General features: G+C 42.4%; 1 protein-coding gene and 1 long non-coding RNA gene across 2 annotated transcripts in view; one reads left to right on the forward strand and one right to left on the reverse strand.

Annotated features, from left to right (window-relative positions):
• Positions 1 to 5,856: 5,856 nt before the first annotated feature.
• On the reverse strand, positions 5,857 to 6,835 carry LOC108524008 (uncharacterized). The gene is made up of 3 exons (XR_001883948.1): positions 6,739 to 6,835; positions 6,326 to 6,565; positions 5,857 to 5,898 (listed from the first exon to the last, which is right to left on the reverse strand). It is a non-coding gene; the product is annotated as an uncharacterized LOC108524008 (long non-coding RNA).
• Positions 6,649 to 25,720, forward strand: part of SPMIP4 (sperm microtubule inner protein 4) — a 48,566-nt gene continuing 29,494 nt past the window's right edge. The window contains exons 1-3 of the mRNA XM_017864792.1: positions 6,649 to 7,108; positions 7,739 to 7,896; positions 18,565 to 18,741. Of these exons, the coding sequence (XP_017720281.1) occupies positions 7,763 to 7,896; positions 18,565 to 18,741 (311 nt within the window). The 5' untranslated portion in view covers positions 6,649 to 7,108; positions 7,739 to 7,762. The remainder of the gene's footprint in view (positions 7,109 to 7,738; positions 7,897 to 18,564; positions 18,742 to 25,720) is intronic.

The following is a 25,720-nucleotide window of genomic DNA, read 5'->3' on the forward strand; positions in this document are numbered from 1 at the left end:
AACAATAGGACCCGGTGTGTGATGATCCCCTTCCTGTGTCCAAGTGATCTCATTGTTCAATTCCCACCTATGAGTGAGAACATGCGGTGTTTGGTTTTCTGTTCTTGTGATAGTTTGCTGAGAATGATGGTTTCCAGCTGCATCCATGTCCCTACAAAGGACATGAACTCATCCTTTTTTATGGCTGCATAGTATTCCATGGTATATATGTGCCACATTTTCCAGCTGGACACTTAATGCTGCATTTCACAAGGCCAGTTCCTTGCTAGAGATTTATTTGACAACACTAAAAACAAAAACTCACAGACTGGGAAATTTGCTCTCGATATTTATACAAGATTTAAATCTGAGACAATTTCCTACTGACGGAATTCAGTTGTTGAGGGTCAGCAAGGAGGTCTAAACTGCTCAGAGCAAACTCGGTTTCTAATGCTTAGAGCCAAGGCCTCTAATGGTCTATGCTCCTTACAGAAAATTGCATCCGTGACACAGCCAGCAGTGGCCTTTCCCGTTTTTCACTGGTCTTATACAGACTGCAGGTGGCAATCCATTATGGGTTCTGAAATCGTTTTCGTGGATCATGCCCAGGGTTTTTAAAACTTCAACCGCAGTAAAGAACAGAGCCAGGCACCATGGCGCACACCTGTAGTCCCAGCTACTTGGGAGGCTGAGGTGGGAGGATTGCTTGAGCCCAGGGGTTCAAGGCCAGCCTGGGCAACATAAGACCCCATGCCTAAACATAAAACAAAACCCAGCAGCGTGCACTAAGGTTGGTTGAGAGCGTTCCTCTAATCTAACAAAACAGTAGATTCTTCCTGCACTCAATGCTTGGAGCTATAAGCAAAGACCACACCTCAAAAGAATTAGGGCCACTACATAGAGAAAATGGAACAGGAAACCATAAAATAATGAGAACTAACACACTTCAAAGCACATATGTAAATAATCTGCCATGCGTGATCCACCCCTTCTTGAAGGGAGTTATTTTTTGTTTGTTTGTTTCCTGGTCAAGGACTAAAAGAAGAGAAATGTTGGGGGAAGCGTCCAAGAACACTGACTGTGGACAACACCAAGACCTCCACACAGAGGTCTCGCATCCCACCGGGACACCCGCCCCAGGATCTCCCCAAGAGGAAGCACCTCTACCCCACGACCTTCGCTCTCAGGGCGTCTGTTAACCATTTCTCTTGCAGCCTCCTTAAAGACCTCTCGGAGCACACACAGTTCTGGAGACTGGCAGCTCTGGAGACTGGGAGATGTCAGCACAGCCCCTGTGGGTTTCAACACCACCAAGCACACGGCCTGTCACTTACTGGCAGACTTGCCAGGTGACGTCCAACTGCAGCCCACCAGTGAAGATCTGATCTATGATGCAGCTGCAGTGTTTGGGGTTGTTGGCCTTCTTCCTGTTGTCATCACCTGGGGACAGAGCACGGCTCTGGGATTAACGTCTGTGCGCTCCAAAGATGGGGAGTCTCCAAGGGAACAGAACATTCACCCAGCAGAGACCCGAGGAACCCTGGGCCAATGCTTTAAAGGGCCACATGAGGCCAGGCGTGGTGGCTCTCGCCTATAATCCCAGCACTTTGGGAGGCCAAGGCGGGCGGATCATGAGGTCAAGAGATCGAAACCATCCTGGCCAACATGGTGAAACCCTGTCTCTACTAAAAATACAAAAATTAGCTGGGCATGGTGGCACGTGCCTGTGGTCCCACCTACTCAGGAGGTTGAGGCAGGAGAATGGCTTGAACCCGGGAGGCAGAGGCTGCAGTGAGCCAAGATCGCGCCACTGCACTCCAGCCTGGTGACAGAGTGAGACTCTGTCTCAAAACAAAACAAAACAAAATAAAAAAGCCACGTGAGGACACTCCTCATTTCAGCAAAGGGTCTCCTCATTATTTTAACGTGATGAGAAATCACAGCACTTGGATTTGTAATGCTTCTTTTTCTCATTCCCTAAGAAGAGCCCCACAGCTTCAGTCTTGCCAAGAAAGCCCTCATAATACCCAAATGACTGAGTATAGGGTAACTGATCACCTTTTTCATATAGAGAATGACTGAGTCAGTATTTTTCTGGTAAGACAGCTAAACACATGGTGGGCCAGGTACACCCAAAGAAGCCCCTACAGCCTCCCTCCCTGACTACGTATCACGGTGCCCTGAGTGAAGAATGCAACACCGCAGGATGCTCTCAAACTGTCCTCATCAGCTGGAGCCCCCGGGGGACAGCATGTCTTCCTGTCAGTTGCATCTGAAAGTGCCATGCCCACCCTCTCTATCCAATACACGTTTAATTCATATCTGTGTGTGTGGGTAAGTGAAGAAGAAATTTAAGTAGTGGAACTTAATACTTAATGTGGAATACATATTCTACATAACTTCACTCAACTAGACAGTAGGGATAGTGCATGGGGCCGTCTGTATATACGCCACAGTTCAAAGACATTGAATCATGACAGAGGAATAGAGACTGATCACTGAGTCTTCTGAGCAGAGGTTTAAGATTAGAGAGAAAAATGCTACCCAGAAGGAACTCAAATTCATGGGACAAAATGTTAGAATATCCATGTAGGAAGATGCAAAGAAAGATAAATGGAAAGATGCCATGGAGGCCACAAGGACAAACAACTGCATGTAACCAAAGGCACATGGCCAGGTCACCTTGCTAAAGGGTTTTGACGATCATGTTTCTAAATGGAAGAACCTTATATTTCTTTTCAGACATTTCCAAGGGAATGATATCAGAAGAACAAGAATCTTGGTTAGGAGACTGTGGACCGCTACAGCAAGAGTGCTGGCCCCAGTCGAGCACTTACCTCACTGATTACGACTGTCCACCGCTCCATGTCCCCACAGATTGTAGGTGCTAGGACAACCCCTGATGCATTCAAGGTAACTGGTGACTGTTTACTAAATAGCACATTTTATAAATGTGTGCATCAATGTCACTTCAGTGTTCACTACTAAATGACCACCTCGTTCCTTAGCTACTCAAGCCAAAAATAATAATAATATTATTATTGTTTTTCACATAGTAAATTTTTTATTGGAGGTGGAGAACATCTAAAATCTATATTCTTAGAAAAATTTTAGTATGCAACACAATATTTTGAATTATAATCCTTGTGCTGCACATTATGTTTCTAGGCTTATTTAACTGATCATAGTTGACACAACAACAAACATAAAGACTGTTGAGATTACAATGCTCTTTAAAAATAACTCTATTCAAGAAAAAATTAAAATGACACCCACAAAAAAAGTTGATTTATAATAAACAACAATGAAAGAAAGAAAATATGTTTTGAGAAGAATTTAAAGTACTGAACTTAGGTTAAATTATTTAATACAAAAAAGTATTAAAGTGTCATTTAACTCATTTGTAGTTTAAAGCCAGCAGAATATACATACTTCTAATTGTCATCCTACTAAGAAGATACACATACTGAAATCAACAAGGTTCTTCAGTTTTTAAAGATGCATATTTTAACTTTACTGAGGCACTTTCCAACACATCTTCTAAGCAAGGCACCAGACTCCAAATTTTTTTTTTCACGTAAAAAATATTCACTGGGCTGGGGGCATGACTCACGCCTGTAATCCCAGCACTTTGGGAGGCCGAGGCAGATGGATCACCTAAGGTCAGGAGTCCGAGACCAGCCTAGCCAACATGGCAAAATCCCATCTCTACTAAAAATACAGAAAATTAGCCAGGCGTGGTGGCGAGTGCCCATAATCCCAACTACTTGGGAGGCTAAGGCAGGAGAAGTGCTTGAACCAGGGAGGCAGAGGTTGCAGTGAGCCGAGATCACACCATTGCACTCCAGCCTGGGCGACAGAGACTCTGTTTCAAAAAAAAAAATCATTTTACTAGTCTCTTCATTCATTTTACTGGTCTCTATAACAGATTTGAAAGAAAGTTTATAGACTGTAAGTCATGCTTTCTGTTATTATCTACCTCCTACTTATTCTTTACCTGAAGGTGAAAGGTCTGTGACTTGGAATTGTCGTCAACCCACAGTATTCTACGCATATATTATTTTCATTACCAAATTTCATCTTCCCAGCTTGAAGGACTACTAGCAAACTGAGGTGGTGACAAGATCAACATGTGAGAAGTCAAAAGAAGGCAATCTGAGGCTACTGACCTGCTGGCCATGTTACACCTAAGAAGTCAGTCACTTGAGCATACCTGGGTAGGAGGCTACTGTGTGTTGTTGAGGTCACATCCACATCACCTGCTGGCTGAGATGGAGTGAGTTAAATCACAAAAGTTAAGAGTAAAGAGTGTTGGTCAAACAAATAGACCTAATCCTGACATCCCTGAGAATTTCAGATGGAGAAGCATTTTCAAAGAAAACAATTGTTTCACAACGATCTGACAATGAATTTTCTTGCTTGTAAATTTTATTTGAAAATGATAAGGATCAAAATAATTACATTTTTCTTCCTTTTACACTTATCTGACCTAAAATAAAATTTCAAACCCCCTAGAACCTGGAGGCTATCACCACATATCCTGATCATTCAACCTGGAGTTGACATACCTTCTCCGGTGTCACCACCATCCATGTACATACATGGCTAATGATGCATCTTCATCATATGCCTCTGATTAAATCTATCATGCTCAGTTATTCCTCCCAGGAAGAATCAAGCCACGGGAAAATAGGACTAAGGTTGAGGATGAGAAAAAGGTGAAGTATGGAAAGTATTGGAAGACTGGGGGCATGAAGTGGGCTGGGGAGACAAGGAATTTAATGGGAGATCCTGAACACACAGGAGCAGAAAGGGGGCAAAAGCTTACAATGAACTACCAGAAATTGGAGGGGAAATAAAGATGTCAAAGATAAAAGCCAATTTCACCTAATGCACAACTCTGTCTCCAGCAGGATCTACTCCTCCAGGCTTAGTGGGCGGTAACTATTGGAAGGTTGGCAGAGATGCGGGAACTAAGAAATAAACCAAGACTACAAAATTACCACTGTGCCTACTTCAATACACCTTTCTTCCCCCACTCCAGGTAATACTCACATAGAAAGCACAGCACAAAATGAATGCCCACTGGTTGGTTAGTAAAACGTGGTAAAGTAGGCAGAGAATGGCAAAGGCACCATCATACTGTTACCAAGCAAAGGAGGCTCGCTGCCCAAAGCACTGGAAGTCAATACTGTAACACTGGGATTTTGATAAAATAAAAACTGTTACTGCATGCCAACCAACAAAGAAATAGGAAGTCCAGCTCAAATCTGTCTCCCTGTGCTGGCGTTAGGGCAATTATTAGAAATGGTTTTGAGTGTGGATTCTGGGATTAGCAGGTGCGTGGTGGAAGGAAAGAGGAAGTCTGGGAAGTCCTTGGGCATGTGCTCCTGTCTCTTCATGCTACCTAAGGGTTCCACGTGCAAATTCAGTGAGGAGTTAGTATGAAACATGCCATAGAAATCCAGCTGTAAGGTCAGCAAGCTGGGTCTGTGCAGACTCTAGTTGGCCTTATAGGTTCCAATGGATTTCAGCCAGTTTTATTAACCTACAAGCCCAGGCATTTCAGCATTTCAGCAATTTGTTTCTTTTATCTGCCATCCTGTAAACTCAAGAATTTCTATGACTATTTTTTTAACTCTTTGGCACACAGTTTCAACTGAGCCCTTCTTCTCAGAGGTTGTCATTCTCACCCTCACCTTCTGGTTCCTGCAGGCTCAGTTCTAGCCTCCCACACTGTATTAGTTTTTTCTCACAATGCTATAAAGAACTGCCCAAGACTGGGTAATTTATAAAGGAAAGAGGTTTAGTTGACTCACAATCTCACGTGACTGGGGAGGCCTCAGGAAACTTACAATCACGGCAGAAGGCCAAGGGGAAGCAGTCACCTTCTTCACAAGGCGGCAGAAAGGAGAAGTGCTAAGAGAAGGGGAAAGAGCACCTTATAAAACCATAAGATCTCGTGAGAATTCACTCACTATTAGGAGAACAACATGGGGAAACTGCCCCATGATCCAATTACTTCCACCTGGTCTCTCCTTTGACATGCGGGGATTATGGGGATTACAATTCAAGATGAGATTTGGGTGGGGACACAAAGCCTAACCATATCACACATATCATACACAGAGCCTAACCTCCCCACATTCCATTCCTTGATGGGGTGGGGAGGGGCAAGTGGGGAGGGGGGTGATATCCCTGTTCTCAGCAATCACAGGAAGTCATGACCCTGTAGGTGCAGAGACGTGGTTCACATTTGTATCTTTTGGGGAAAACTGAGATAATCAAGGTGGGGCTAGGCTCTGGGGACGAGGCAAGTAAAGGACTTCGCCACGTCCGCACCTACCAGGCAAGGAGCAGAGGCTCTGTTAGGGCGCCATGCCAGGGGCTGCAGTTTCAAAATCCTGCAGACTCCACCCTCGATCTGGCAGCACTGTCCTTAATCCTGCGAGGTGACCTGGGGAGGGAGGACAGGTCGGATGCTCCGACCTCACCAGGGACTCCACTGGACCGGAGTTCTTCCTCCGCCCAGTCCACATCAGAACACTTCGTGGCCGGCCGGGAGACAGCTTCAGACTTGGAAGCCCTGGAAAAAGAAACTGATATCGCCACCGCCGCCGCCGCTAGAGGGCGCCTGGGGGCGGGGCGCGGGTGGGGCAAGGCGGGGTCCTACAGGAGGCAGGGCGGCGGGCCGAGAGGGGCGGGACAAGCGACCGAGAGGCGGGGCCAGCGGCCGCAAGGCGGAAGAGCACGTCTCACCTCCGACACCTGGCCTCCCGCTCTCTTCACTCTCAGTACCTCTTCGCGTTCTTGCCAGTGTCGCATGGCTGGGCTCGCTTCCTCCGAGGTCTCTAAGAGCCGCCTACCGCGCCCCGCTCGCCACCCGGAAGCCCCCAGCGCCTCAAGGACGCATCACTTAGTGCCGCGGTCACGGCTACCGTCACAAGCGCCCCCAGCCCCACCCTACCCCGGCCTGCCCGCCGTCGTTCTTCCGCCCCCGCCCCTGCCTGCCAGCTCCACCGGGCCGCAGGTGCGGACGACCTCAAAATTCCTCGGCCCGCGAAGACCGCCAGCTGCAGGGAGCGGAGGGGAGGCGCGGTCCCGCAGCGCCCCCAGACTCATGTCCCAGGTGTGTCCAGACCCCCGAGGCACCGCTCGCAGGGCGATGACAGCCCGCGAGGCTCGGCCTCGGCCCCCGGCACCCTTGGTCCCAGCTACGCCGCCTCCTGGCTTTCCCCCAAGTCCGAGGGAGAGGTGGGATTCTCCCCGACGCAGTGGAAACCTGGAATCCTCTTTAGGGTCCCGTTCGTGCTGCACCCTTGACTCCACCATCTGCAAAGGGATTCTTGTCCGGAATCCCCGTAGCCTTTAGGACAGCTCTTATTCTGTTGAATGAAGAGTCTCTAATATTCGGAAAGACCACAGGCTAAAAGTCAACTGAGTTTTCTTGAATAGTTGTAGTTAAATTTGAGGCAGGAATTGAATTTCAGTTGATAGCCACAAAGCGGACTGGTACGAACCTACTGGATGGTCATTCTGGTGACTACTTGGAGGCACTATCCACTTTGTGGATTTGTTTCAGTTGAAATTTATTTCCATAGAACTTATTTAGGTCTCTATTACTGATTTGACCGCTTTCAGTGCAGAGGGAAGCCTGTGATTTCTGTGCAGCGTCAGGTTGAACAATTTAGCAGTGTAAAATGTATTTTCTGCCTGCCTTGACTCGACAAGCCAAATGTCCCCTTCTTTACTTTTCCAGGTTGTGCCTTTTTAGCCAAGAAGCATGGAGGTCATTCACGGCAGGCCGTACTGTTGCAGGGAGCTTGAAGGAGCTGACATACTGTCCAACACCTTTTACTCTAATGAATTGCACACCCCCCTCCAAACGACTACTCGCCCAACTGCATCAGAGGACAGGTAAAACAAAACTGGAAAAGCAAAGAAGAAAAAGCAGTTTTAATGTATTAGTGTATTGATGAAAAACATGTATTGTTCTGGAGCTCTTCTGTTTTTTGTTTGTTTGTTTGATTTTGAGATGGAGTCTCACTCTGTCACTCAGGCTGGAGTGCAGTGGTGTAATCTCGGCTCACTGGGACCTCCACCTCCCAGGTTGAAGTGATTCTCCTGCCTCACCTTCCAGAGTATCTGGGATTACGGGCATGTGCCACCATGCCCAGCTAAGTTTTTTGCATTTCTAGTAGAGACAGGGTTTCACTGTGTTGGCCAGGCTAGTCTCAAACTCCTGACCTCAAATGATCCACCCACCTCGGCCGCCCAAAGTGCTGGAATTACAGTCGTGACCACGGCACCGGGCCGGGGCTCTTCTGCTTATCGTATCACAGGGAAGGCAAAATGTGGCAATTAACTGAACCTTCAAGTGTCTGTAAGGAACTCGAGAAGTAAGTGGCTGTGTACTATAAAAGCCAGACATCGTATTCATCCACTACATTCTAAAATCGTAGAATGGCCCGTTCCTTCATTGGGAAATTAATATGTTGTAATCAAAGACTATTATAAAGAGTACTGTATTGGTTCCCTAACATGACCTTCTACCATCTGCCCAAAAATACTCCCAGAATTTGCTGCTTATAGTTGTGTAAATTTTTGCTTCACCAAATTCCCTGTAACACATTAATTATACATTATCATTTAATTTATGAAAAGCAGTTTGGTGATTTCTCCAAGAACTCAAAACAGAGTTACCATTTGACCCAGCAATCCCATTATTGGATTCTAAGTTGTTCTTATACGTTGTTCTATCAAAGGAATATAAGTTGTTCTACCATAAAGACACAGGTATGTTCATCGCAGCACTATTCACAATAGCAAAGATATGGAATCAGCCTAAATGCTCATCAGCGGTTGACTGGATAAAGAAAATGTGGTACATATACACCATGGAACACTATGCAGCCATAAAAAACGAGATCGTGTCCTTTGCAGCAACATGGATGGAGCTGGAGGCCGTTATTCTAAAGCAAACTAACACAGGAACAGAAAACCAAATATCACCTATTCTCACTTATAAGTGGGAGCTAAACATTGAGTACACATGGAGACAAAGAAGGGAACCACGGACACCAAGGCCTACTTGAGGGTGGAGAGAGGGCGGAAGGCGAGGATCAGAAAACTACCTCTTGGGTACTATGCTTATCACCCGGGTGACAAAATAATTTGTACACCAAACCACTGCAACGTGCAATTTACCTGTATAACAAACCTGCATATGTACCCCTGAACCTAGAAAAAGAGTTTTTTTAAAAAATTACAATGAAAAATATTGCACCTAACATATCTAGTGATTACTGTGTCAGCACTCTACCAAATGCTTTGTATGTAGTAATTCGTTTAATCCTCATGACAACCCTATGAGATAAGTACTACTGTTATCTGCATTTTACATATGAAATAACAGATACACACAAGGAGTTTGCCAAGATCTTAGTGTCAGCATTTCCTGTATTGTATTTATTTGAATCATTTTGAGAAAAGGAAAAGAAGAAAACACCTCAAAACACCTGGACAATGAAAAAATAGCCTGACTGGTTGTCTACTTGTTTTGTGGGGTTTTTTTCTTTTTTTCTTTTTAGATGGAGTCTCGCTCTGTCGCCGGGCTGGAGTGCAGTGGCGCAATCTCAGCTCACTGCAACCTCCGCCTCCTGGGTTCAAGCAATTTTCCTGCCTCAGCCTCCTGAGTAGCTGGGACTACAGGCACACACCACCACACCCAGCTAATTTTTTTTGTATTTTTAGTAGACACGGGGTTTCACCATGTTGGCCAGGATGGTCTTGATCTCCTGACCTCGTGATCCATCCACCTCAGCCTCCCAATCATTTAAAATTCTTTAGGAAACCAGGCAGGCAGTCAACCAACTTCAGTTTAAACACTTCCAAAAAGGACAGCACTTCCACACCAGGCAGTCCATTCCATTTTTGAATGCTCCTGATTGTTAGATCATTTTCTTTCTAATGAGAACAATTTTTTCCCTTGTAATTTCTGCCTGCTGATTCTGGTTCTTCCCACTGAAGCTATGCAAAATATTAATTCATCATCCCATGCTAGCAGCCCTTCAAGATCTGAAGATTCTCTTGGCCCCTCTGAGAGTTCTGTTTGCCAGACTAAACACTGATTCTCACACATTCAGCTCCTTTTTCTTCTTGCACTTAGCCTTTCACCATCTCGATCAGACTTCCACAGGTCTTCTCCAGTTTACAAACATGCTGTTTATATTAATAAAGAAAAAGAATGATTTTTCCATAATTATAAAACTAACACACATTCCTCATAATGTAGAAATCATAGAAATCTGTAAGGAAAACAAATTCTTTCTTTTCCACAGAAAGATTATGAAAATGAAGCACAGGAAAGAAACCCTCTGTACTTCCTTTATCCAGAGATAATAGCTACTGTGTTAACATCTTAATGTGTGTCCTGTCCAATTTTTTTTAATGTAAAGATCATATTCAACATTTTTTAAATCAATTGCTATTTTCACATAATGAAAAGAAATATTCTTATATTGGGGGAAGAGGAGCTCTTGTCACTTCTGGGTCAGTCCTTGCTGCCCCTACTCCTCTACCATTGATCTGATTCACAAGAGTGGTTTTCAGCCCTTAATTCCCGTTCAACTCCAGGGGCTATCACATTAGGCAGAGCTTCACTTGAGTCAAATGAAATTCTTAGTGGATTGTGTGTGATCTGGGAATGGGCAGTTGTCCCTGGCTCAAAAACAGCAATGTAAGGTTTTATATTTGGCCTAAAAGAATCCAAGAATTTAGGGCTGTCATATCTGAATGCACCACCAAAAAGCACTGTCAAAGGCTTTTCACTGAAATGTTGATCCTCTCTACCTAAAAGGTCCTATAGGTGGTTAGTGATCAGCTCCAAAACCCTTTAACTGGCATGAAATTTAAGAGAAGCACATTTTTTGTTAACTGACTATAAAATTCAACACGATATATGGTCAACTATAAACTACAAAAAGGTATTATTTGAAGCTCTATCTAGGTACAACCATGTGTCTGGCTACTAATAACTACAACTTGCTTTCCCTTTTATTTCACATGAATTATTTCCTTTCACAATCCCCAGACTGAGAAAACCAGGATGATCATGTGTTCTCAGAACCCCTCCTCTTAACCCCCTCTTAAAAAGCCGCCAGACAGCTTACAAAAGAGTCTCCTCTCTCAGTGTTAGTGATGGAACGGCTCTGGGCGGTGTTCGCAGGATACCGGTGGTCCGTCTGTTCTATCATTGCTGAGGCTCACTTCTCCAGGCCAGGTGCAGGGTTCTGTGGCTCCCAATTTGAATCACAAAGTATCTCAACAGCAAAATAAAACAATACAAAACAGAAAGCCCCTGGTTTTTCGGGATTACCTTCATAATGGTAAGGATAAATGTGAGCCCTAGCATACATCTGCACTCAGCAGCTTAATTTTCTAAACAGGGATGTACTTAAAGGGACACTCTTTGTAAATACCGTGATGTATCCAGGTACAACTTAGATATGTAGGCTGTACCTACAACTTAGATGCACCCATCATGGCCCTCACTTGGCAGCTTTAACAGTGACGCAAAATGATTTCCTCACATCAGCCTACTTTTTTTTTCTTTTCGCAATAGGGAGGTGAATACAAAAATTAGCCAGGTGTGGGGGCTCACACCTGTGGTCCCAGCTACTTGGGAGGCTGAGGTGGGAGGATCACTTGAGCTTAGAGTCAGAGGTTGTAGTATGCCAAGATCACACCACAGCACTCCCGACTGGGCAACAGAGCAAGACCCTGTCTCAAAAATCAAAACAAAATAAAACAATACAAAAACGTGACGCAGTCTAGCTGCCGTGTTACCTGGGACTGGTCTGCAGACAGGGTACTTCAAAATCACCTGAGGAACTTCCTAGAAAGACAGATTCCCAGGCTTCCTCTATGGACATTCTGACTCCCCAGGTCTGAGGTGGGGCAAGGGAATCTGCATTTTTTAGTTTTTCAGCTTACATTGAGAACTACTGGGCTAGCAGCACTGAAAATGTAAGAAAACCAGGACTATGGTTCTGGCTTACCTGATGACCAAGAGTAAGTTAGTTGTTACACTTTAATCACTTTATTCAAGTGGATTTTTTAGAACAAGTATGCTAGCCACTATTTTATATAAACTTGCTTGATCTCCATTAAAAATATTAAGTATATAAACAGGTGGTATTTTTTTTTCTTATTTATACTGTTGAAAATTTAAGTGTGGCGGGAACAGCTACTCAAAATCATCAAGATTCCTATCCCCTTTTTCATTCAGCTGACTTCTCCTTACTTCTAGCAAGTTCTGTTAGCTCACAGGGCAAACATATCCATTAAGGAAGTGCCTTGAGAACTGCTTAGGATTTCATTATCTAATAGGATTTCATTATAGAATTTCATTATCAGTTCCCATTTTGTTTCTGGATTCACTTTGCTGTTTTCTGACTCTTAAAACATTTTTTTAAATAATAGTTATCTGCCAACAAAAAATGAGGGTTATGTTTATTTCGAGCTTTTGTTTAATCATGCCTCCCGGTAATTACTGGCTAAATTATTGAATTTGGGACTTGATGCACAAAATCTTGTACAGTGACTTTAAAATGAAATATTGGTTCATCTATAGGGAATGTATCTTTTCAAAACAAGTAAACAATTTTCTATTGCTAGAGATGGTAGCACCAGTAATTTGATAATTATTCTCTTTCTTATAGAGATGTATTTTATTTACATTGAGAACTACTGGGCTCGCAGAAAGGGAGAGAGAGGGAGAGATAGAGGGAGAAAGAGGTGAGAGAGACAGTGAGAGAGAGAGGGAGGAAAAAAGGGAGAGAAAAAGGGAGGCGGGGAGAGAGAGGGAAAAAGAAAGGTTTAAAATTTCATTGAAATTATTAAAACATAACCCTCATTTTTAGTTGGCAGATAACTATCATTTTAAAAAAATGTTTAAGAATCAGAAAGCAACGAAGTGAATCCAGAAACAAATGGGAGCCTATAATGAAATCCTAAAATTATTACATCCTAAAATGTCAATTTTTATTTTAATTTGGTTCCTTCTCTACAATTCTGTGAGTATTAAGGCTAAGGGGAGGGAGACGTGATACCTTAAAGTAAGAGGGAAATATGATTTATTTATGCATTGTCTTTTATTTTAAATGATTTCCTGCAACTTTCCAGCTTTAGGTAGATGCCAGTCCAAATGATTGATTAGCATTTTCTACCGGCTCATCTTCCAGGGACAATGTAATATATGGGGGTCAGATGTTGAGAAATTGACTCATTTAGGTTTTGAATGTAACTTTTACAAACTTACATATTACAGCTTAGGTTGTCATTAATCAAATGCATTTAAATATTTTTAACTTGTCATGTCCCCGAAACCGTGTCTGTTGATCGTTGTCAGACAGCTATAGAGGATGTAGAGGTCTGAGAGCTAAATGCCAGCGTCCCTTCTACAGCACCCCAAATCAGTGGGCCCAGGACTCTCCTTGCCTAGCTAGTGTGGGGTTAGCAAACTTTTTCTGTAAAGAGGCAGATGGTAGGCTTTACGGTCTCTGTCCAACTATTCAACTCTGCCATTGTGGGGCAAAAGCAGCCATAGACTGTAGATAGTTCATAAATGAATGGTCATGGCTATATTCCAATAGACTTTTATTTACAAAAACAGACAGGGAGTTGGATTTGGCCCATGGGCCATGCTTTGTCAACCCTCAATCTAGGGACTTCACAGGATAATATATTCCACTTATAAGACAGTCCTGAGTGTTGCTTCTTCATTCTATTCAACAATTATTCCAGGTGGAGGAGAGGGGGGTTATGTTAAGCCACGCACTGTACTGGTAAAGAGAAAATAGTTACTCCACAGTTCATACCTCTTCCTCCTTCCCCCTCTCTCTCTCCCTGTCTCTCCCCTTCTCTCTCCCTATCTACCTATCTCCCCTTCTATTTCTCACTCTCTCCCCCTCTCTCTCCCTCCCTTTTTCTCCTTCTTTCTTCCCCCTTCCTCCTCTCACCCTCCTCCCCAACCCTTCACCCCAGCCCTTCATCTCCTCCATGTTTCTGAGTGGCTGCCACTGTTCTCACGGTACAGTCCAGAGGATTTTGAAGGATAGGATACTGTCCTTGTTTTCCTCTCATGCTCCACCTCTCAGTATGGCCCTTCTCTACATGCCCCAAGTTCTGGAATTCTCTATCAACTCTTCTAATATAGTTCAAAATTCAACTCTATTTTCTCAACCCCTAAGATCTGGGTAAGTTCTACTCAAATCTTTACTCCATGCCTTGTGGAATACCTCCAGATTTATCCAAGTTTCCATGACAAGGATAGGGATAGCATTTGAAAGTCTCATGGTCACTTCTGACTTTGGGTTCCTGGTTGCACTTAAAAGAACACACTGGCCCAGATGTGAAACTCAGTCATCCCTCATTTTTCTCTAAAGACCTTGTCCATGCAGAGCATTTGTGAGCCTAGTAAACTTCACTGAACTGTTGGGGATCAGGAGGGAGAGTCACACCATGCCACGCTACATGTAACCAAAACACTTTATAGCCATAACTTCCACATTCTTAAAAGGTCTTTAACCAGCTGTCACCAAGGGTTTCTCCCTGGGTTTCCAACCAGTGCAGTCCCCAGTAGCCTCACCATCAGGCTGGCTCCTCTCATCTCCCTCTTCCCTTACTCCCCTTTCCTCTCCTCTCCCTCTTTCAAGAGCAAACAAACACATTTCTCCCACTGCAGAGCAGTTTAATCAGTCTGAGCTTGCTTGAGCTCCTACCAACACCTATACTTTCAGAGTCTGTGTCTACGCCAAGTGGCTTAGCAGAATATTTTAGGAAACAAAAGTAATTCTTCCGTAAGACAGATTCTAGACTGAAGCCAACACTGTCAAGAATTTTCCAGTCTATTAAACTCTAGGCCTTTCTACCTGCTATTCCCTTGCATGCCCCAGTATTTCCTCTCTTTCCTATAGATAACTCCTACTCATCCTTTAGAACACACATCGTGTGATTCCCCCAAGTATCCTTCCTCCTGAAAGGATTCCTGTTTGTCCTGCAAAGTGCCTTATAGGTATATACCGTAATACCAATCCAGGACCACTTAAATCCAAGCTTAAGTTTAGGGTAGATGCAAACTGGGGCCACAGGGGAACTGGTTAACTTCTGACTCACCTTGAACAGGAGAGGGTAAGCATTTTAAGGTCCCACCTTCTTGTGTAGATGGTCTCCTTTAGTTTCCTCACTTGGCTGATTTCCATATCCCTCACCTTAAAACAAAAATGTAAATTTGCCAGGATTGGCCCTGCCCTAAGGGCAGAAGTGGCTTCCCTGCTTGCTTACTTCACTGGGTTCCTATTTACCCTCTATGTAGCACTCATCCCTTTCTGTCTTGTCAAAAAGTTAGTTGTTTTTAAGATTTTTTTTTCTCCTCCCAGTATTTTTAGTTGTTTTCAGTGGGAAGTTTGGTCCAAATAACATAGGCCCCCATTACTGGAAACTGAAAGTCATTAAATCCTTCCTAATTAGGAAGCAGAACTTTTGCCAGATACATTTGTAGGTGTTTTTGTGAGGCTGTGTTCCTAACCAGAAGATTTCATTCCTCTCTCACAGAAAGCAGTACAGGAAACAAATCCACCTCTTTGGCCTTACTCATTTATTCAGTAGTATTCATTGGGTACTTCCTGTGTGCCAGGCACTGGGGTACAGCCTGGTTACAACAGTGAGCCAATAGAATCCCTGCCCTTCACTCCTTTGTTAAGAAAAAGCAGAGAGAATCATCTGAGCTACCAGTTTCAAGATTAGATAAGCCCTACCAACCAATTTAGGAAACCCCCGTATCTCCAGTCCACTGCATAGTACTGTTGTAAGGGGTGGGACTTGGAGACATGATTACCATACGAGGTTAACTGTTGAATAGAATAGTGCTCCTAAAACTTTAGCATGCACAAGAATCACCTGGAGGGCTTCTTAAAACATTACTGCACCCCATCCCCAGAGATTCTGATTCTTAGGTTCTGAGGTGGAGCCTAAGAATTTGCATTTCTAAGAAGCTCTTAGGAGACGCTTACGCTACTAGTCTAGGGACCACAGTTTGCGAACCATTGTTGTAGTAGCCCTAGATAAAACTTCTGAGCAAGTAGCTCCTTTACAAGATTGGGAATATTCCTTTACAATACTCTCCGTTTTTGAAAATCCAAAAATAATCTGTAGCCAAGACCATTTAATGAGGAAGAAGGATTTTCAACAAATAGAGCTAGGACAACTGGATATTCACATGCAAAAGAATAGATGCATGAGATCCCTTATCTCATATTGTATCCAAAATTAACTCATCCTGAATCAAAGACCTAAGTGTAAGGGCTAAACTGTAAAATACTTAGAAGAAAACATAGCAATAAATCTTCATGGCCTTGGATTTGCAACTGTGTTCTCAGATATGACATCAAAAGCATAAGCAATAAAAGGAAAAACAGATCAAGTGAACTTCATCAAAATTAAAAAACTTTTTTACTTCAAAGGACACTATCAAGTAAGTAAAAAGAAAATGCACAGAATAGGAGAAAATATTTGCCTATTATACCTGACAAGGGACTTGTAAGTAGGATATATAAAGAACTCTTATAACTCAAAAATAAGACAAATAACAAAAAATGCAAAGGATCTGAATAGATATTTCTCCAATAAAGATACTGCCAATAGGAACATGGAAAAAATGCTCAATATCATTAGTCATTGGAGAAATGCAAATCAAAACTACAATTAGATACCACTTCACATCCACCAGAATGGCAATAATTCTTTTAAATTTTAACAGAAAATAACAAGTGTTGGCAAAGATGTGGAGATATTGGAATCCTCATACAATGTTGGTAGGAATGTAAAATGGAGCAGCTACTGTAGAAAACAGTTTGGCAGTTCCTCAACAAATTAAACAGAATTACCATATGATCCGCTTCTAATTTAATTCCCCAAAGAATTAAAAACAGGTATTCAAACCAAAATTTGAACATGAATATTCATAGCAGTATTATTCACAAGAGTAAAAGGTGAAAATAACCCAACTGATAAATGGTGAAACAAAACATGATATCAACTGATAAATGGTGAAACAAAACATGATATATCTCTATGGTAGAATATTACATAGCCATTAAAAGGAATGAAGGGCTGGGTGCTGTGGCTCACGCCTGTAATCCTAACACTTTGGGAGGCCAAGGCAGGGGGGATCACCTGAGGTCAGGAGTTCAAGACCAATCTGGCCAACATGGTGAAACCATGTCTCTACTAAAAATACAAAAAATTAGCCAAGTGTGGTGGCGGGCAGCTGTAATCCCAGGCACTCGGGAGGTTGAGGCAGGAGAATCACTTGAACCCGAGAGGTGGAGGCTGAAGTGAGCCAAGATCACGCCATTGCACTCCAGCCTGGGCAACAAGAGCAAAACTCCATCTTAAAAATAAATAAATAAATAAATGGAATGAAGTATGGACACATACTACAAAATGGATGAACCTTGAAAATATCATTATCCCAAGTCAAAGAAGCCCATCACAAAAGGCCACGTGTTATATTATTCTATTTACAGGAAATGTCCAGAATAGGCAAATCTACAGAAAGTAGATTAGTGTAATAGTTGCCAAGGGATAGACTGAGGGTGGGGAGTATAGGGGATAATGGCTTAGGAATGCAGGGTATTCTTGAGATGATGAAAATGTTGTAAAGTTGACTGTGGGGATGCTCACACATATCTGTGAATAAACTTTAAGGCCATTGAATTATACACTTTATTTTTTAATTAATTATAAATTTATAAAATAGTGACAGGGTCTTGCTGTGTTGTCCAGGGTGGTCTTGAACTCCTGAGCTCAAGTAGTCCTCCTGCCTCAGCCTCCCAAAGTGCTGGGATTATAGGTATGAGCCACTGCACCTGGCCTGAATGGTACACTTTAAATGGATGAATTGTGTGGCAAGTTAATTCAATCTCAATAAAGCTGTTTTTAAAAATAAACACATGGGCAGACGCAGCGGCTCACACCTGTAATCTCAAGCACTTTGGGAGGCCGAGGCAGGTGGATCACCTGAGGTCAGGAATTTGAGACCAACCTGGCCAACGTGATGAGACCCCGTCTCCACTAAAAATGCAAAAATTACCTGGGTATGGTGGCACGCCCCTGTAATCCCAGCTACTCAGGAGGCTGAGGTGGGAGAATTGCTTGAACCCAGGAGGCAGAGGCTACAGTGAGCCAAGATCATGCCACTGCACTCCAGCCTGGGCAACAGAGTGAGACCCTGTCTCAAAAAAATAAATAAATAAAATTTAAAAAATAAAAGATAAGCACACTACAACTGATGACCAAAAAAAGGATAATCTGTAAGTCCTCCGAAATTTAACCTCATTCTTTCAGCAGTCCCATGATGCCTAAGTAAGCAGTATCATAATCTACCTGACACTGAGAATTCTGTGTTCTGAAGATTTAATCTAAAAATTCTTGTGAAGTGGTAGGAATTTTATGCAATCCGTTATGCAGTTTTGTGCATCTGTTTTGTTGCTGAGGCTGTTTAAAGTCTGTCTTTTTCCACAGGTATCAGGAATTAAGGGAGTCACTTCAACAATGTAGGCTTCCTTGGGGCGCTGAAAGAGAGTATGGTGGGATAATACCGATTTCACTCCCCGAGGACCACAGGCCAAAGTGTGAGCCTCCTCGTGTCATGGGCAAAGGACATCAGCATTACGGATTTGGAGGAGAAACCTGGCCAAGGTAAATAAACTTTCTGCCATTCACAGAAAGGTCTTTATTATCCATTTTTCTTTATTTCTATTGTGAGTCCTTTGTTTGCTTAAATCTGTCTTCAAAGTTATTTCTTTTACTATTTATGAAAAGACACAGAATGAAAGACTAATTTCTAATTGTGAAATAATAATAAATGAATGGTTTTGCTGTCCTTAGTGATGTTAAAATATTGTGATCAGAAATTTTATTCACTTAATTCCTTTACTTACTTACCATATCTTACCTAAATCTAAATGGAAATGTTCCTGAGATAGAAAGAGAGAAAAACAATTAAATGTTAAATATTTTTGAGCAAAGACCTGGCCTAATTTGTACAGATGCTCTTGGTTTTTGGAACTTTTGATTTGTAATTTGTCAGTCTTCTTGATAATCACTAGAATCTGCTGGGCGTTGTTTTCGAGTGTTAAAACCTTTCAATAATAGTCTATAAATCTTAAAGTCACTCAGCAACTCTATTCAAAACACATTAAAATTCAAGAGAAAGCAAAAAAAAAAATTTGAATAGCAAATGTCATATTAAGTATTTCCTAAGGATTAAGACATTTACTCAGAGCAGAGTCTATCATACACTTGGCACAGAGCCTGCTTCCCCCTGCTTTATCTAAACAATCCTGATTATCTGGCTCATGAGCACTTTAGTTAACTAATTCTTTGTTCTAAAGCAGGTAAAAGAAATAAATTAAGGAAGACAAGCCACAGCAAGAGAGAGAAACATTAACAACAGGGACATGTGCCGCTGGTGACCTTGTCAAAGCCTTAGAAAAGCAATAAAGAGCAGACAAATAAAAAGGCCTGACAGTCACAGGCCAATTAGAAAGATTCGGACATCAACACACATTATAGATAGTGAGGACCTCATGTTCATTCATTCACTCAACAGATGTGTTTAAGCCCATGCTCTCATGGAACTGTCATCTCTTTGTGAAGCAGATACTGCCATCCTTGTTTTACAATGAATAAACAGACCCGAGAGATTCAGCACCTTTCCTTGGGTCAGACAATTACAAAGTTGTTAAATAGGGATTTGAGTCCAGATTTATTGACTCCAACACCCCAACTTCTTTTTATCTGTTCATTTTATTTATGCATCTGTTTATTCATTTATCTGCTCTGTAATTTAAGTATAGGAAGCATTGTTCTAGAGACTGGGGAGATAGCTCTGTATGGAATTTACAGCTACTGCCCTCCCAAAATTTAAATATTAAAAAATGCACAATGTTTTGTAAGAATTAGAAGTATTCATACAGAATTCTAGTGTGTAAAAAGAAAGCCAAAGACTTGTTTCTTAAGGGCAATCTACTTCGAAATGAGATTGGTGCATGATCTCTTACTGAATGTGCAGGGAGAGAGAGAATACTTGTTCCACTTAGAATGCCAGTTATACCTGGCATATCTCTTTAATTTTTTTTTTTTTTTTTTTTTTTTTTTTTTGAGGATGGAGTTTCACTCTTGTTGCCCAGGCTGGAGTGCAGTGGCGTGATCTCAGCTCACTGCAACCTCCCCCTTCTGGGTTCAAGCAATTCTCCTGCCTCAGCCTCCCAGCCTAGCTGGGATTACAGGTGTGCGCCACCATGCCCGGCTAATTTTGTATTTTAAGTAGAGACAGGGTTTCTCCATGTTGATCAGACTGGTCTCGAACTCCTGACCTCAGGTGATCCACCTGCCTTGGCCTCCCAAAGTGCTGGGATTACAGGTGTGAGCCACCGCACCTGGCCAATCCTGTTCTTCTTAAACTAACCATTGCTCTCCAGTCTGGGCAACAAGAGTGAAACTCTGCCTCAGAAAAAAAAAAAAGAGAAAAGAACAAGATTATGGGAGGATATTAGATTAGCTCACAAAACTGTGGGATGCCTAGAGAAATAGGCTCATTGTTCAGCATCCAGGAATAGTGGCCAACTCACTCCCAGGACTGGCCTCATCAGGGAGGAAGTGCCTCTTTAACTGGACACCCCTGCTGCCACCTTATTGGCAGTTTGGATGCGCCTCATGAAGCTCATGTTCTCAGGCTACTCACAGTCAAATCAAAGTCTAGTATAGATGGGGATGATTGGCAGAACTTAGGGCACATTTGCACCCTGGCTGCTAGGAATGCTGGGAAGTGGGGTGTTCCAAATGTGGGAAACTAGCAAAATGTAGAAAGGGTATTGTAAGGATGATAGTTTTGAGTGCCAGTGGACTGTCACTCTAAACAACAGCAGCAACAATAACATGCTTTTCTATTCAATACACGGTACCTGGGCCAGAAGCATCAGCATCACCTAGGAAATGGTGAATGCCACATCTCAGCCTCCACCCAGATTTACTGAAACAGAATCTGCATTTTAACAAGATACCTCAGATAATTCCAACATGCAGCAAAGTTGGAGAACTGTTGCTTCAATGTAAGAAAATGCAGCTGGGCGCGGTGGCTCACTCTTGTAATCCCAGCACCTTGGGAGGCCAAGATGGGCGGATCACGAGGTCAGGAGGCTGAGACAGGAGAATCACTTGAACCCAGGAGGCGGAGGTTGTAGTGAGCCAAGACTGTGCCACTGCACTGCAGCCTGGGCAACAGAGTAAGACTCTGTCTAAAAAAAAAAAAAAAAAAAAAAAAAAAAAAAAAAAAAAAAAAAAATTTTTAAAAAAAAAGAAAAACCCCTCCCCCCCCAAAAGCAGAGGCCAAAGGAAAGCAGTTTCCAACTTTGCTATATCCAACTCCAAGTGCTCACTCCTGTCTAGTTCAGTTGTAATCTTGTCCCAATATTCTATACCCATGCCCTCTAATAAAGCTAACTATCACCAATGCATCCTATATGAAATAATAAGGAAAATGAAGAGGAAAAAAGAAGATACATAAGGCAGAATACACAGCAAGGAAGAAAATAGGAGAAGCGGACTATAGTCCTCATTCCTGCACCTGGTCACGAGGCTATCATTGGTGTTATAATTTCCTTCCTCCAGAAAAGAAGTCATTATATGAAAAAGACACTTGCACATACATGTTTATAGCAGCACAATTCGCAATTGCAAAAATATGGAACCAGCCCAAGTGCCCATTAACCAAGTGGATGGAGAAAATATGGCATGGATATACCATGGAATACTACTCAGCCATAAAAAGAAATGAAATAACGGCATTCACAGCAACCTGGAGGGAGTTGGAGACCATTATTCTAAGTGAAGTAACTCAGGAATGGAAAATCAGACATTGTATGTTCTCACCTATAAGTTGGAGCTAAGCTATGAGGATACAAAAGCATAAGAATGATACAGTGGACTCTGGGGACTCGGGAGGAAGGTTGGGAAAGGGGTGAGGGATGAAAGACTACACATTGGGTACAGTGTACACTACTTGGGTGATGATTACACCAAAATCTCAGAAATTACCAGTAAAGAATTTATTCATGTAACCAAACACCACCCGTTCCCCAAAAACTATTGAAATTAAAAATGCTTTTATAAATAATAATAATTTCCTTCCTTCACTACCTATTCCCAGTTCCCTTGCCCTCAGCCAATACCTGAGCTGGTGGGAGTATGCTACTTGTCGACAACCCAAAAGTATGTTCTGAGAGATCTTAGCTCTTAGTGGTTCTGCCTGTAGTAAGGCTGCTATAGTGTTTCATTAACTCCATGCTACTGAAGACAATACCAGGTGTTCAAAAGGTTCCCTAGGTTCCAGAATACTCCTTTCCCCCATTATTGTATAATATCTTCTGGCCCTTGATATTCAGGATCAGTCATCCTGCCCAAAATTACCACATCATCATCAATTCAGCTTCCAATGCAATTGGGACTGCTGTTGTGTCCCCGGATGGAAGCGTTTCTCCCTTGACCTCTAAACCACAAAAGCTCAAGGTGGCTGGGGAGGGAGTCAAAGTTTCTCAAGTGTAACCATAAGTATAACAGTAAGAGGCACCATTCCCACTTCCACCCTTTGGTTTTCAGACCATGCATTCTGGCTAAGGGGGAATCTGGTTCAGAGCGTGTTGGTCACTGGTTCAGAGCGTGTCCCACACTCTTTAGGACAACACTCAGCCATAATTGAATATTCAGTAAGCCATTCTAATGTTCTGTAAGTATGGCAAAATATGACATTCTGTATATATGGTGAATCATTTGAATGCAACCAACTGTTGCCCAATGTCTTTTGTGGTAAATTGAGTTCCTTAATCAAAAATAATATTATTTAAGACGGCATGGCAACAAATGAGACATTTAGTAAGTTTACTGATGATGTTACTTGCAGAGGCATGGTGAGAAGGGAAGGGAAATCCCCATTTTGAAGAAGTGTCTAATCTTATCTCTTTGATGATGGAAGGGGTTCAGTGTAATTATCCTACCACCAGATGGCTGACTAGTACATCCAGGGATAGATCACCCTATCAAGCGCTTAGGATTGGTCACTTCTGCTGGCAAACTCAAATGCGCCAACAGCCAGGTGAGTCTTAGTGAGGGAAGTTCATGTTGCTGAGTCCATATGTGATAATTTCTGTGTGCCGCCATGATCACTTCGTTACGAAGCCACTGAGCAAGCACCGGAGTGACGAGAAAACCTGACACGCACAGAGCTGGTCGTTGTATCTGCCTAATTATTGAGAACATCCTCAGTGGTGGGGTTCTCTAGGTGAGCATTCTTGTGGGATACAAATAACCCTCATGCTCCAGGGCCATTCAGAGGCTGGAAAAAGCAAGTTTCTTGGAATCTGCATTGGGTAGATGACATTCACGGTACACGCACTACAAAAATGTAGGCTGGGGCCAGGTGCGGTGGCTTACACCTGTAATCTCAATACTTTGGGAGGCCGCGGCAGGTGGATCACCTGAGGTCAGGAGTTTGAGACCAACCTGGCCAACATGGTGAAACCCCGTCTCTACCAAAAATGCAAAAAAATTAGACAGGCATGGTGGCAGGTGCTTGTAATCCCAGCTACTCAGGAGGCTGAAGCAAGAGGATTGCTTGAACCTGGGAGGCAGAGGTTGCAGTGAGCCGAGATTGCACCACTGCACTCTAGCCTAGGCAACAGAGTGAGACTCCATCACAAAAAAAAAAAAAAAAATGTAGGCTGCATGTTCAAAAGATAATTGGGCAGCCACAAGTTGCAGGTGAGCATAGTATACATGAAAACATGAAAAGGTTACAGATGAGGTCTGTACTCTTTTGACTATTACCCTGTAGTCTCACTCTCCTTCCTAGAGGAGAACTGCTGTTACCATTTTGGTGTCTCCTTCCATGCCTTTTGTTATGCACTTACACTATTATACATGTATCCATTGAAAATGTACAGTGTTATTTCAAAAAATGTGGAATCACTTGATACATAGTATTAGGCAATTTGGGGTTTTTTTCTCTGTACAATCTAGAAATGGTCACATGCCTGTAAATGCAGATAAACATAGATCTACATCATTCTTTTTAATTTCTCACAGTATTCTACAATATGGATACATCATAGTTTAGCCATCATGTATTGTTTCTTTTCTCTCTGTGTTTCTTTATGCATTAACCACATTTAAAAAGCATCCTTGTACAAAGCTTCTTGAGCTCATGCTCAAAGGTTTCTAAAAGGCAAATCCAACTGGGCGCAGTGGTTCACGCCTGTAATCCCACCACTTTGGGAGGCTGAGGTGGGCGGATCACCTGAGGTCAGGAGTTCGAGACCAGCCTGGCCAATATGGTGAAACCATCTCTACAAAAATTAGCCAGGTATGATGGTGGGTGCCTGTAATCCCAGCTACTCGGGAGGCTGAGGCAGGAGAATCGCTTGAACCCAAGAGATGGAAGTTGCAGTGAGCCGAGATCATGCCATTGCACTCCAGCCTGGGCGACAGAGCAAAACTCCATCTCAAAAAAAAGTTAAATAAATAAATAAATGCCAGATCCTAAGTGGGTCACAGTATAGGGATTTTTTTAAATTTTAGTGCATGTAACCCAAATGATTTATATTGTCATGGTAGTGTCTAAAAGTATTCATTTCCTCACACTCCCAGCCATCTATATTATCAAAATGTATAGCTTTTACCCATCTAATGAGTATAAAGGGTATCATGGTTATGAGAATGTATTTCAGTGCTTACTAGTTGGGGTGAGTACTTTCCTTATCTTTTAGGTATGGCCATTCACATTTCCTTTTCTATGTTTATTCTTCACCCATTTTTATTGTTTGTATTTTACTTATAGATTCTTGTTGGTTCTTTATGTTCTGGAAACAATCCTTTATGTGTTATCTTTGCTAATATTTGCAAGTAATTCTTCTAATTTTTATTTTATTTAAACTTTTATGGGTTTTGTCTGAAAATTAAATTTGGGTTTTTTAGTTTTTTAGTTTTTATTTTTTTAAATTTTTATTTATTCTTTTTTGTTTGAGACAGAATTTCACTCTGTTGCCCAGGCTGGAGTGCAGTGGCATGGTCTCAGTTCACTGCAACCTCTGCCTCCCAGGTTTAAGCAATTCTTATGCCTCAGCCTCCTGAGTAGCTGGGAGTACAGGCATGCACCAACACGCCCAACAAATTTTTTTCTATTTTTAGTAGAGATGGGGTTTCACTTTGTTGGCCAGGCTGGTCTCAAACTCCTGGCCTCAAGTCATCTGCCCACCTCGGCCTCCCACAGTGCTAAGATTATAGGTGTGAGCTCCCGGCCTTATAATTAAATCTGATGATCAAATTTTCTTTCAGGTTTTTGACTTTTAAAATAAAGTTATTGTTTTAAAGGTCCTTCCTACCACCAAAGAAAAAGCATATTCCTATACATTTTATTTTTGTATAGGTTTTTCTCTAAATTCTTTAGATTTTTAAATCCATCTGAAATTATCTTTCTGAATAGTGTAAATAGAAATGGATTATTTTTCAAATGAATACTGAATTTTTTCTATATTAAAAAATATATCCTGGCTGGGTGTGGTGGCTCATGCCTGTAATCCCAGCACTTTGGGAGTCTGAGGCAGGAGAATCATTTGAGGCCAGG

Source organism: Rhinopithecus bieti, unplaced genomic scaffold, assembly GCF_001698545.2.
Source record: "Rhinopithecus bieti isolate Rb0 unplaced genomic scaffold, ASM169854v2 scaffold_79750, whole genome shotgun sequence".
In the NCBI taxonomy this organism is placed as follows: Eukaryota; Metazoa; Chordata; class Mammalia; order Primates; family Cercopithecidae; genus Rhinopithecus; species Rhinopithecus bieti.